Source organism: Nomascus leucogenys, chromosome 3 (genome assembly GCF_006542625.1).
Source record: "Nomascus leucogenys isolate Asia chromosome 3, Asia_NLE_v1, whole genome shotgun sequence".
Classification (NCBI taxonomy): domain Eukaryota; kingdom Metazoa; phylum Chordata; class Mammalia; order Primates; family Hylobatidae; genus Nomascus; species Nomascus leucogenys.
In genome coordinates, this window is record NC_044383.1 from 37,093,958 (window position 1) to 37,107,639 (window position 13,682).

At 35.9% G+C, this 13,682-nt stretch overlaps 1 protein-coding gene across 1 annotated transcript in view; it reads left to right on the forward strand.

Moving 5' to 3' along the window:
- The window catches only part of TM9SF3 (transmembrane 9 superfamily member 3), a 67,004-nt gene that overhangs the window by 43,499 nt on the left and 9,823 nt on the right, over nucleotides 1–13,682 (forward strand). Inside the window, exons 10-11 of the mRNA XM_030809063.1 lie at nucleotides 10,174–10,313; nucleotides 12,738–12,806. Of these exons, the coding sequence (XP_030664923.1) occupies nucleotides 10,174–10,313; nucleotides 12,738–12,806 (209 nt within the window). The remainder of the gene's footprint in view (nucleotides 1–10,173; nucleotides 10,314–12,737; nucleotides 12,807–13,682) is intronic.

Below are 13,682 nucleotides of genomic sequence, written 5' to 3' on the forward strand. Positions count from 1 at the left end.
AAACATAAAATGAGTTAACCCACGGTCTCCCAATTCTTCTTGGTATTACCTTTTTACTAGAAACAGAATTTTAGGCCTAGACTAGAGTGAAGGCCTAATGTACGCTTGTGCATACATGTTCATACATATATATGCCAATGCAAGTTGCAGGGTGGTTACTGCTTTTAACAGAGGCTCAATAACTTAGTCACAATCGTACAGGCAGTTAATGGTAGAACTGCCATTAGAGCCCACAATATCTGTTTTAATCTTGTTTGGGTTTTCTTTCTATTATATGGGAGTTAACAAATAGTTTCCCAAAAATTCCAGGTGACTTTGTTTTATAGTCCAATTTTTTTCAAAAACACATTGAATATTATACATTTTTATTAAATCTTTAATACCTTTTAGTTAGGAATATTTTGAAACTTGTTTCAGAATGGAAATTTTTTTTTCAAGCCAAAGTAAGTGATAATGGTTAGAAAAGGGAAAGGTAATTAATTACACCAGACAGGAAAAGAATTTGCTTTGTAGTAGTTCCAGGCCATCAGAAAGTACATAGAGTGAGTCAAGTTACTTCTCAAAGATCATCTGCTGAATTGATTATTTTCATAGTGCTTTAAAAATTAAAATTCTGATTCTGTTAAAATTTTTCTCAGAAAGTTTTGTATTTGATATTGGTAAAAATGGTATTTCAAAGTTGTTTTGTCTCGCTAAAATTGTAAATTTTTGCCAATTCGTAAATGGAGTTTTAAATGTTAATATTCAGTGTAATTTGCTTTTAGATAATTTAATAATTACAAATTATTAGAATATAATATTTAAAGTCTGTGCTGAGCCAGAGGTGGTTTATAAAATTGATCTTTAGTGAATAAAAGACTAACTGTTCATACTTGGCAGGCTCCTACAATATTATGTTCTTAATTTGCATTAGTCTCATGAAGGAATACCGGGGGAGGGGCATTCCCCTGGCCTCATGTTTTAATCAGGTGTGTGCTTTACTGTCTCCTTTTCTCCATTTAAGAGTATGAAAACTTGTTTAGAACATGAACTTGAAGAACTTGAGGTGAATGTTTCACCCAGCTCTTCATTAAGTACTTGAACTACTTAAGTTTGTGGTTTTCGTTGTTTGACTTCTTGACATTCTGAAGGAAATGGTTACATATTCTCATAAACTCAGTGATTCTCAACCCTGGGCACACACTAGAATCACTTGGGGATTTAAAAAATTTTAATGCTCAGGGCTTTCTTTCAAGCTAATTAGTCTGTCCTGCTTTAAACCCAATCTGTAGTGTTCACCTGATTCCAGTTCCTGGGATCTGGGGATGGATCTGTGAGCCAAAAGACTCCCAGAGCATAGGTACCATGTATCTGAGAAGCCAGGTACCCCTACTAACTGAATACCCTAATTTGAGAATCAGAGTCTTCAGATCCTCCTAAGTGCTCTTCCCCAGGCCTTATCTCTTTCTGTCCCCCATTCCTTTGATCTCTTGGCTATTGAGGCCTTTTTCTGGGTTATCTTCACTCTAATTCTCTGTTCTATGAAAGTTTCCACATCTGGCTGGGCACGATGGCTCACGCCTGTAATTCCGGCACGGGAGGCTGAGGCAGGTGGATCACTTGAGGTCAGGAGTTTGAGATCAGCCTGGCCAACATGGTGAAACCCTATCTCTACTGAAAATGCAAAATTTAGCTGGGCATGGTAGCGCAGGCGTGTAATCCCAGCTACTCGGGAGGCTGAGGCAGGAGAATCACTTGATCACTTGAACCCAGGAGGTAGAGGTTGCAGTGAGCCGAGATCATGCCACTGCACTGCAGCCTGGGTGGCAGAGTGAGACTCTGTCTCAAAAAAAAAAAAAAAAAAAAATTAGATTGATTCTGGAAAGCTAAAACTTTTTATTTTGGGAATTTGTCCAAGAATGATTTAGGTGTTCTACCCAAAGGTTTTGGTCCTGTAAGAGTTCCTTGGGAATGAGAAAGGATTTGCCAAGATGTTCTGGAAAAGGGTTTTAGACATGAAGTCTTTCTTTCATGGGCTGTAAATCTCAGATCCTAAGTTTTGATCTTATTGTAGGATTCCAAAGGACAAAGCACCAAATTACAGAGTTTTAAAACTCACAGAGGCAGGCTAGCATGGGAACTAATCACCTTTCTTTTCTAGAAAGATTTATAAACCTGGCTGGGCACAGTGGCTCATGCCTGTAATCCCAGCACTTCGGGAGGCTGAGGCGGGTGGATCATCTGAGATCACCATGGCCAATGTGGTGAAACCCCGTCTCAACTAAAAATACAAAAATTAGCCAGGTGTGGTGGTGGGCACTTATAATCCCAGCTACTCGGGAGGCTGAGGCAGGAGAATTGCCTGAACCCGGGAGGCAGAGGTTGCAGTGAGCTGAGATCGTGCAACTGCACTCCAGCTTGGGCAACAAGAGTGAGACTCCATCTCAAAAAAAAAAAAAAAAAAGAAAGATCTATAAAACTAATGTTAGAAAAACTTCATCATCTAAGGTGAGCTGTTCACAAATGCTAAAGCAAGCAAAAGGATTTTATAAAGATATCAAGATCACAGGCTCGTTATGTGGGATCAGTGATATAACAAAGTAAAAAAAAAAGAATGGCTCCATCCCATTCTTCCTCTTTATTTTTCATCAAATAAAATATAACCCGTAAACAAAAAAAGTAAGAGGAAAGATTCCCTGGTAAGAGGGAAGTGAAGCCTAAGATACGCAAGGCAGTTGATTGTACAGGAGTACCCAGCTGCCTTAGCTGAAAGTGTTGTTGCTCATAAAAATGATCTTTTAGAGATACTGAGAGATCATATTAAGTAATGTTTGAATAACTGTATGAGAGCAGAGGTGCTGTAAAACTGGACAGGCAAATTTACTTTTCCAGGAGGGAAAGGAAGAAAGTGGGTTCTACCTTGTAAGAGTATTGAAGTATTAGCTATAGTATGTACATGCTATCCTTTAGTAGAAGGTGACAGATATTCTTGACTCTGACCTATTCAAAAGATTATTAATAACTTAGAGACATGGTGGTCTGCTGATTCAATTGAAAAGGGATGTGAGACTAGGGAAGAAACTAGTAATATAAAATAATGAACTAGTAATTTGAAATAATGAAGGCAGCATCTAAAAAGATCTCACCTCACTGAAATGATGTGCCAAATCTAAGAAGATGAATTATAATAAGGATCAATAATAATACATTTGTGTATCACTTTGTAGTTTACAAAGCATTTTCACACACATTATCTTGTCTGGTTTTCAGAAGAACCCAAAGAGATAGGCAGAGCTAATGTGGTTATTCCTATTTTACAGAACAGAAAACCAAGACTCTCCCATAGTTAGTTTTCTTTGTTGTTGTGCTGGTGGTGGTGATGATGGGTTTTTTTGTTCTTTTTTTTTTTTTGGCCATTTTTCTTTTCTTCCTGTCTGTCAAAAGAAATCCTAGCTTAATTCTGAGAGCAGTGGGTATGGTTTTTGCCCTTTTTTGTTTGTGTGTTTTTCCTGATGTACTGAGGTAAAATTAACGTATGATAAGTTGCATAAATTTAAAGTGTACAGTTTGATGAATTTTAATATATGTACACACACACACTTATGAAACCATTACCGCACTCAAGATAAAGACGTTTGTCACATCCAGAAGTTTTGTTGTATACCTTTATAGTTCATCCTTTCTTTTCTTCTTTTTTCTCTCCCCTATTCTTAGGTAACCACCAGCCTGCTCTGTCTTATCATAGTGTAATTTGCATTACCGAATTTCCTTTAAATGGTAGCTTATACAGTATATATTCTTTTTTGTTTCACTCATGACAATTATTTTGAGATTCATTGATGTTGCATTTTTAAAATTTTTTTTTGAGACTGGGTCTTGCTCTGTAGCCCAGGCTGGAGTACAGAGATGCGGTCTCAGCTTACTGCAACCTCTGCCCCTAGGGTTCAAGCAATCCTCCTGCCTCAGCCTCCCTAGTAGCTAGGACTACAGGCAAGTGCTACCATGCTTGGCTAATTTTTGTATTTTTAGTAGAAACAGAGTTTCAGTATGTTGGCCAGGCAGGTCTTGAACTCCTGACCTCAGGTGATCCACCCATCTTGGCCTCCCAAAGTGCTGGGATTACAGGCACGAGCCACCACACCCGGCCTCATATTGCATTTATGAATAGTTTGTTCTTTGTATTGCCCAATAGTTTCAATTGCATGGTTTTACCATAATTTATCCATTTACCCAGTAATTTACTAGTTTTTTGCTATTGCAAATCAAGTTACTGTATTTATGTGCAAGTCTTTCTATGGACTTATGTTTTCGTTTCTCTTGGATAAATAACTGGAGTGGAATGGCTGGGTCATATGATAGTTTAAGTTTTCAAGAAACTGCTAAACTTTTCCAAAATAGTTTTGACATTTTACATTTCTATCAGCATTCTGTGAAAATTCTAGTTGTTCCACATCACTGTCAGCACCTGATATAGTCAGTCTTTTTAATTTTAGCTATTCTAATGAGTATATAGTGGTGTCTTTCGGTTTTAATTAGCATTTCCTAATGACTAATCATGTTGAAGATCTTTTTATTTGCTTTTTTGCCATCTGTGTATTTTCTTTAATGAATGTTCAGATCTTTTGCCCATTTTAATAGATTGTCTTCTTATTGAGTGATAAGAGTTCCTTATATATTGTAAATACAAGTCCTTTGTCTTATATGTATTTTGTAAGTATATACTCCTATTTTGTGGGTTGTCTTTTCATAATCTAAAGAGTATTTTTTGAAGGGCAAAGTTACTAATTTTAAAGTCTAATTTATTGGTATATTTTTTCTTTTATGCTTTGAGCTTTTTCTATTCCATTTAAGAAGTCTTTTGCCAAACCAAACATCACTAAGCTTTCCTTATATGTTGTCTTCTAGAAATTTTATACTTTTATCACTTAAGTTTAGGTCTAGGATTCATTTTTGGCCAATTTTGTATATAGTGTGAGTTAAGGGTCAGAGGGGTTTTGTTTTGTTTTATATATGACTGTTCAGTTGTTCCAGCACCATTTGTTGAAAAGATTATCCTTTCTCTGTTGAGTTGCCTTAGCACCTTTGTTGTTGATAACCAGTCCACCATGTATGTGTGGATTTTTATTGCTGGATTTTCTCTTGTTTCATTTGGATTTGTTCTATTTCAGTTTGTCTTGTTTTTAATGCTAATACCACATTGTCTTGATTACTATAGCTTTATAAGTCCTGAAATCAATTCTTTTTCAAAGTTGTTTTGGCTTTTCTAATATTCTTTGCATTTCCATATAAAGTTTAGAAGCAGCTTCTCAGTTTCTATAAAAAGTCTTCTGGGGTTTTGATTGTGATTACATTGAATCTGTAGCACAATTTGTGAAGAATTGACATCTTAACATTATTGAGTCTTTTGATTAATGAGCAGAGTATATCTCTCAACTTATTTAGATATCTTTAATTTTTCTCAGCAACGTTTCGCAGATTTTAGTGTTCAGGTTTTGTCCATCTTTTGTTGAATTTATTCTCAAGTATTTCATATTATTCTGTTGGTGAATGATATTTTTTAAATTTCTGTTTTGTTTTTTTTTTTTTGAGGCGGAGTCTCTCTCTGTTGCCCAGGCTGGAGTGCATTGGTGCAATCTTGGCTCACTGCAACCTCCACCTCCCGGGTTCAAGCGATTCTCCTACCTCAGCCTCCCCAGTAGCTAGGATTACAGGTGTGCATCACCACGCCCAGCTAATTTTTGTATTTTTATAGAGCTAGGCTTTCACCATGTTGGCCAGGCTCGCCTTGAACTCCTGACCTTAGGTGATCCGCCTGCCTTGGCCTCCCAAAGTCCTGGGATTACAGGCATGAGCCACCATGCCCGGCCATTTTTAAATTTCAAATTCTGATCGTTTATTGCTATTACAGTCATGCATCAGTTAATGCCAGGGATATGTTCTGTGAAATGAGTTGTTACACAATTTTTTCATTGTGTGAACATCTCAGAGTGTACTTACACAAACCTAGATGGTATAGCCTCCTACACACCTAGGCTATATGTTATAGCCTAATCTTACAAGGCTACAGACCCGTACAGCATATTATTGTACTGAATACCGTAGGCAATTGTAACACAGTGGTGTTTGTGTATGTAAACATAGAAAAGGTATAGTAAAAATACAGTCTTATAATCTTACGGGACCAACATCAGATACGTGGTCCATCATTGACCAAAAAAAAAATTGTTATGTGGCACATGAGAGTACAGTTGACTTTTGAACAATATGAGGGTTGGGGTGCTGACCCCTACCTCCTGCCCGTACAACTGAAAATCTCCCCAAAACCTTAACTACGAATAAGCCTACTGTTGACTGGAAGCCTCACTGATGAACACGTATTTTGTATTTTATACGTATTATATACTGCATTCTTACAATAAAGTAAGCTAGGGAAAAGAAAATGTTATTAAGAAAATCATAAGGTTAGCTGGGTGTGCGGTTTGTGCCTGTAATCCCAGTTATTCAGGAGGCTGAGGCAGAAGGATCACTTAAGCCCAGGAGTTGAGGCTGTAGTGCTCTATGATCGTGCCTGTGAATAGCCACTGCATTTCAGCCTGGATAATATAGTGAGACCCTGTCTCTTAAAAAGAGAAAATCATAAGGAAGAGAAAAATGTATTTGCTATTCTTTAAGTAGATGTGGATCATAATAAAGATTTTCATTTTCGTCATCTTCACATTGAGTAGGCTGAGGAATAAGAAGGAGGGGTGTCTCAGGGATGCTGTCTCAGGGGTGGCAGACGCAGAAGAACATCCACTTGTAAGTGGACTAGAACAGTTTACACCCTATTTTTGAGTGTTGACTACATGTAGGAAAACAGTTTTTGGGATATTGGGTTTGTATCCTACAACCCTGCTAAATTCACTTATTAGTTCTAGTTGCTTTACTTTAGTTTTTTACATAGATAAAAAATTTTTTATTTTTAATTTTTGTGGGTACATAGTGTTATTTAAAAAAATAGATTATCAAATTATTTAAAGTTTCACTTCTCTTTTTTGATCTGTATGTCTGTTATTTCTTTTTGTTGTCTGATTGCACCGGCTAAAACTTGCAGTATAATGTTGAATAGAAGTGTCAAGAGCAGACATCCTTTCTTTGTTCCCAATCTTGGCAGGAAGGCATTTAGTCTTATGCCGTTAATTAAAATAATAGCTATTTTTTTTGTAGCTGCCCTTCATCAGCTTGTTAAAGTTCCTTTCTATTTGTAGTTTGCTGCAAGATTTTTTTTTTAAATTTTGAATGGGTGTTCGATCTTAGAACAGCATTTTCTGCATCTTTTGAGATGACCTGTGATTTTTCTTTTTTAATTCTCATAATATGGTGAAAGCATTAATTTTCTAATCTTTAATCAGTCTTGCATTCATTTGATGAACTTCACTTTGTCATGATATATTATTTGTTTTATATATTGTTGGATTACATTTGCTAAAATTTGTTTTTACATCTAAGTTTGAGAGATATTGGCCTGTAGGCCAGTCTGGAAGCAAAGATAGAATAAGTAATAGCCAAATTCTTGTCTGAGATTGAGATGTGATCAGTATGTAGATCTTTGGGGTATTAAGCACCAATAGGCAGTACTTGATTCTAACTTGTTATTGTTGTAGATAAGGGAGGCCCTGAAAATGGAGTAAATCTTTCTTTTCCCCACTGCCTGCTTTCACTCTCCTCTGAACAGTGACTAGGGGAATAGAGGAGAGACCCACATTAATTTGAGTTCCAGGGTTTTCACCAATATATTAGACCCTCTTAGCTGCTAAATTTCATTCCAAAATAATGTGGAAGCCCAGATGGAAAACAGATACAGAGATGATTTTATTAGTATATTTTGCAAATTAAGTATTTTTAACACTCTAAATTTAATAAGAGCAATAAAGTTGTGATGAATACAAATCTAATATCAAGGGGTATGAATAAAGTAAGCTATTACTTATCTTCAGCACCCAATGTATTTAGTTATCAGTATTGAGAAAAATTCTTACTTCACAAATGAGTTCATTCCATGTGAATTTTTTTTTTTTTTTTAACAGCTTGCCTTGCAATCTTGTAGTATTTTTCAAGTAACTTCATCCAGAACTTGAACATAAAGGAGTAGGGAACTGGTTTCACAGCTTAATCACCATTTCTAACAAACTACTCACATTTTTTATCATATATTAAAAAGTTGGACAACAAAAGGGAAAATATTGATAAATGCTAAGCAATTGATAATGTCTTTTTGAGACTATAGGTTCCTTTATTCACTGTTACGTGCACAGAAGCCAAGAGGTGCCCTCACTTCAGCTGTCACTCAATTGCCTGTCACACACATTGTGCTGTAGTAGTACTTTTGCTTATACAATTTTTAGTGAACAAATATGTGCAGGCCTTAATTGGGATGAGGCGAAGGAGATAGAATAAAAGACCAATATAGCATTACAAGCCTTCCTAATCAGTGACAAAATTCATTCAGTTCAGTATATACACAGAGATAAGCAGGAGAAACTTTATTCTGAGATTTGCTTGAAAATGAGTTAACCTGGCTGTGATCTCTCCAGTGTACTGATATTTGGTATAGAACTCCTTTGATCTGTATATATCTTATTACAGTTGAAAGTATTTTAAAAAGAAACTATTTTCAAAAGGATATTCAAATCAAATGCTTGTGGAATCCCAGAAGCTCTTCAGTAGGACCTAAGGGTTCTTTGGAACAGTTTGAAAATCATTCTTCTAGACCATGTAATTCAACATAGGAATGTTTTCTTCATTTTCTCTTTAATTCTTATTTGAAATTAGAGTTCTGGTAAACTAAGGGGAAAATATATAGGTCTTTATTACAATGTAGTAAGGTTTATGAGTCTTGTAGTTATTAAGAAAGTAAAAGCAAAAATTGAAATGGAATTTATCACTCCCCATATTTACGACATGTATAGTTCATAACATAATACTTAAACTATCTTAAAAACACCTGCTTATTTTTCACATTTCACGTATTTTAATATGAGCATAATAAATTCATATTATTCATAGGCCTAGGCCTAAACCGAAACACAGATAAATTGAGTTCCTGAGTCTGATGTTTAAAATGGTATTATGGAGCTCTGTAACTCTCACATATTTATGTTTTATCTGAAAAGGAGATGACAATACCCCTTGGCTTGTTTAAAAACACATATACACACACAAAAGGATCTAATGAAGAATTTTGACTAATATTGGTTCAAAGAGATCTTTCCTTCTTGTGCAGTCACTGTGGATTTCCTACCCTATACCTCTTCATTTCTCTCAATCAGTGTCTTCACATGTTTCATTCAGTTTTTCTCTCACTTTTACTTTCTATTTATTATAACCTAAAATGTATAATTTAAAGAGATCTTAGAGGTGATTCAATTCTACTCCATTTTACAGAAGTTCAGAGTGAAATGATCTTAATTAGATGGTTGGCCGAAAAGAGCTGATTTTATAAAGAAAAAAAGTCACAAAAATAAATATGTTTCTAATTGGCCACTTTGGTTCTAGAATCTCCGTATGGTCTTCTCTATAATTTTAGGCTTTGCACTACTAATGGGCAGAAAAATATTTGTACTATTTTACTAGTGACACATAGATAGCGATCTGCTTCTATTAGGATTCCAAGGTAGTGTAGAATAGAAAAGAGTGTGGGCTTTGAGGCTGGCAGATCTGAGTTGAAATTTTGGTCTGGCTCTCCACTAACTATGCAATTATGGGAAGTTACTTATCCTTCTCTGAGTCTCCTTTCCTTCATCTGTAAAATAAGGAAATGACACATATAAAGCTCTTAGTGCCTATTATGGGTTCAAAAAACATAGCCAGATAAGTTGGTTATAATAATGAAAGACAATGGATAAATATATTAAAAAAGCATGACAGCTGAGAGTGAAAGAGGAGAAAAAGGGATTGTGGCAGAGATAGTGTGGAGAATAGTAAAGAATGGAAAACCAAATTGGATAAGAACTAGTTCAACTTGTATTCAGTTTAGTTCTAATATTTTAAAGCACACCTTTTTGTTTTCATTAGTGTACTTCTTGCACAATTTTAGCTCATATTGAACTTAAACATTTTCTTTTGTGATCAAATTGTGTTTAAATTGTGTCTCTTATTTGTTTATATTAATGTTATTGTTCTCTGAGTAATCACACATTTTTATTTAATTTACAGGTGGCCGTTTGTTGCATCTGTTTTTTTGTTATTCTTCCTCTAAATCTTGTTGGTACAATACTTGGCCGAAATCTGTCAGGTCAGCCCAACTTTCCTTGTCGTGTCAATGCTGTGCCTCGTCCTATACCGGAGAAAAAATGGTAAAGAGAATGCTAAATCTTATGCGATTGTTTCACACAATATATAAGTTCTTAAGGCTGTTGTATACATGTAACTTTAGAATTGGTATGTATTTATGAGAATGACAATCTTAAGTTTGAGCCTAAGAAGTTCATTTTACTATTTCCTTTAACCTACGTTGTTAAGAGTAATAATAAATTATACCCTTATTCCACTTTCTGAGTATCGTGCCAATTACAGTTAAGTCAAATACTTTCCTATGCTGTAGAGGTGGGTGTGAACTAAAGCTGCGGTTTTACTAATCCTGCAGGCCAAATCTGGCCTGCTGCCTGTTTTTATCTATAAAGTTTTGTTGGAACTCAGCCATGCCCATTTGTTTACGTATTCTCTGTGGCTGCTTTTATAGTACAGCATCAGAGCTGGCAGATCAGTAATGTCAGAGATGCTATCACATGCAGAACCTGAAATATTTACTATCTTTCCAGATATTTTAGTACTGTACAATTTAGTGTACATTTATTACATTCCCTATTTATAGGAACAGTTGTATAGTAAGTAGACTCTACATTTTTATAATAACCAGATTATTTTATAATCTGGTAAAATAACTAGATATTTTACCAGATTATAAATACAGCATATTCAGGTGCTTATACAAATAGGTGATAATTTTGCTCTGTCCTTTCTAGACATGGAGGCATGTAGACATTTATAGAAATGGAGGATGAATAAAATAGCCCCTATAGTTTGAATTGGCCATATTCTTTTCTTTCCTTAGATTGGTGCTTATGAGAGACTTTGGTTAGAATTTTTGTAGTTTATTATTTTATTTATTTATTTTTTTGAGATGGGGTCTCACTCTGTGGCCCAGGCTGGAGTGCAGTGGCGTGATCTCAACTCACTGCATGCTCCACCTCCTGGATTCACGCCATTCTCCCACCTCAGCCTCCCGAGTAGCTGGGACTACAGGTGCCTGCCACCACGCCTGGCTAATTTTTTGTATTTTTAGTAGAGATGGGATTTTACCGTGTTAGCCAGTATGGTCTCGATCTCCTAACCTCATGATCTGCCCACCTCGGCCTCCCAAAGTGCTGGGATTACAGGTGTGAGCCACTGCGCCTGGCCTGTAGTTTATTTTTTAAAGTAATTATTTTTTTGTAAATCATTATGTTAGGACCCATCAGTATCCTTACTGGGAAGGGTAAGTTTAAAGGAAAAGCATAGTCAGAAGTCACAAAAGTTCCTCTGAGTCACTAGGGCCAGTGAAGGAGAGGTCTGGTGAGAGCTTCCTCACCGGAGATGCACTGCAATTAGGTATAGGAAGGCTTGTGTGTGCCCCTGTTTTGGGGAGTATAATCCTGGGAACCTAAATCTGAATACTAGATCTGCCTCTCATTGACTGTGTCACCTTGGGCAGATCACTTTTAACCTGTGAGTCTTGGCTTCCTGTAAAGTAAGGAAAGAAGACTACATTAAATGATTTTAAGTTTTTTTTTTCAGCTCTCAAATTTTACAATTTTCTTCTCAGTTTTTTAGTTTGTTAATTTCATAGTTATTAGTTTAGGATCTTTTATGTGCCAGGTATTGTGCTAGGCACTGGAAATACCTAGATGAATAGCTTCTGCCTGCCAGGGTTTATAATCTAGTGAGGTTTTTTATATATATGTACACACATGTATTTGGAATTGGACAGTTACAGTATAGCGTGGTAAATACTGTGGTGGAGGTATTTTCAAGAGGCAGTGAAAGAATGGGAGAAGGACCTACCTTTTCCTGGGAGACTCAGCAAAGGTTTTAAAGGGAGAACATTTGAGCCAGTGCTTTCAGGAGAGAAATAAGAGACAAGAGAAGGCATCCAGATGGGGAATTACCAATTACGGTCAGTAAATATTTGTGGAATGAATGAATGAAGTTTCAATTTTGTTTTTTATTTCTTTGGTGCCATTATAAATAAGAACTCATAATACCTTAATTGTATAATTTGTAGGAAAACGAATTATAGAACCAAGGAGAGAGTGAGCAAAGAGATGGCAAGGCTACAATTTGGGAAACATTATTTCAAATGGAGGTCTCTAGACTCTTCGTTTCTTTCCCTTTGGCTTTTTGTGAATAAATGCCTGTAGAGTTCTAAGAAGTTATGGGAGTCTAGCAGAACCAGAGGGAACACTTAGAGACTTTTTCAAGTTCTGCCAGTGTCAGTAATTTGTGTTCTTCATATACTGTCTCAGTCTTTAATGCAGAAAGAATATTGATTATAAGCTATGGCTAATTTGAAGTCCCACCTATGTATTGTGCCTCTTTGGGTTTTGGCTTTTCATTTTACTGGTTTGTTTCTATCCTTTAGAGATGATTTTTTAAGTGTCAAGTACCTGCTTTCTGTTATCAGTGTTTATATAATATGGAAATCATACTAGAAGTTTACTATTAATTTTAATATTTTCCAGGTTCATGGAGCCTGCGGTTATTGTTTGCCTGGGTGGAATTTTACCTTTTGGTTCAATCTTTATTGAAATGTAAGTTTTGATAATGTATTTATGTTTTGAGGGATTCGATTATAGTAAGACAATTTAGGAGTTAGGGAACATGTAAAGTCATCAGTTGGAAGAACATCTAATAGTCTGTTAATTCCATGGTTCCAGAAAAGGGTCTAATAGGCTATATAAAGGTTGCTATTGGCTGTGTTCTTAAATATTCAAGTGATGTTTATACCTTTTTATATTGTATTCTAGACCTCCCTCACCTAAGAGGAAATCTTAGAAATCAAAACTATGTGTTAAAGAATGGTAGGCTAGCCTCTGATCATATGCATGATTTAAGGAATTCCTGGTTTTTATTGTATTTTAAAAATATTTCTGAGAATTTAGGGAACTAGGTAAACCATTACCTACTAGTCTGTCTAGGCCCTGACATCTTTTGATGCGTAGTCATTTCCTAGGTTTCTTCCATAGAGGCTTGCAGGAGTGCTAGGAAGTGTGTATGTATTTAGAGATAAGAGGTATGCCACCTTGTGCCACTTACTGTGCTTTACATCTGCATCCTTTGTCACCACTGCAAAATAAAAAAGCCTTCCTTTTCTTAGTCTGTGTCCCTGTGCCCCCTGTTGGGAATGCTCTGGTTATTTTAGGCAAGAAAGTTCACCATATGGGACTTTCTCAGATATTGCAGCTATACACCCTTGGCTCATATCCACTAAATACCAGTCATTGTGACAACTTAAATAGCCTTACATGTTTCCAGATGCCCCACTACTGATTGTCTCCCGTATGGTAGGAGTCTCCTTAACAGACGTAATTGGATTTGGTAGTTGGTTAACTGAAAAAGTTGGCTCATGTAAGATAATTATTTTAAAAGATACATACATAATCTTTTATTTTAAGACAAGTAAATGT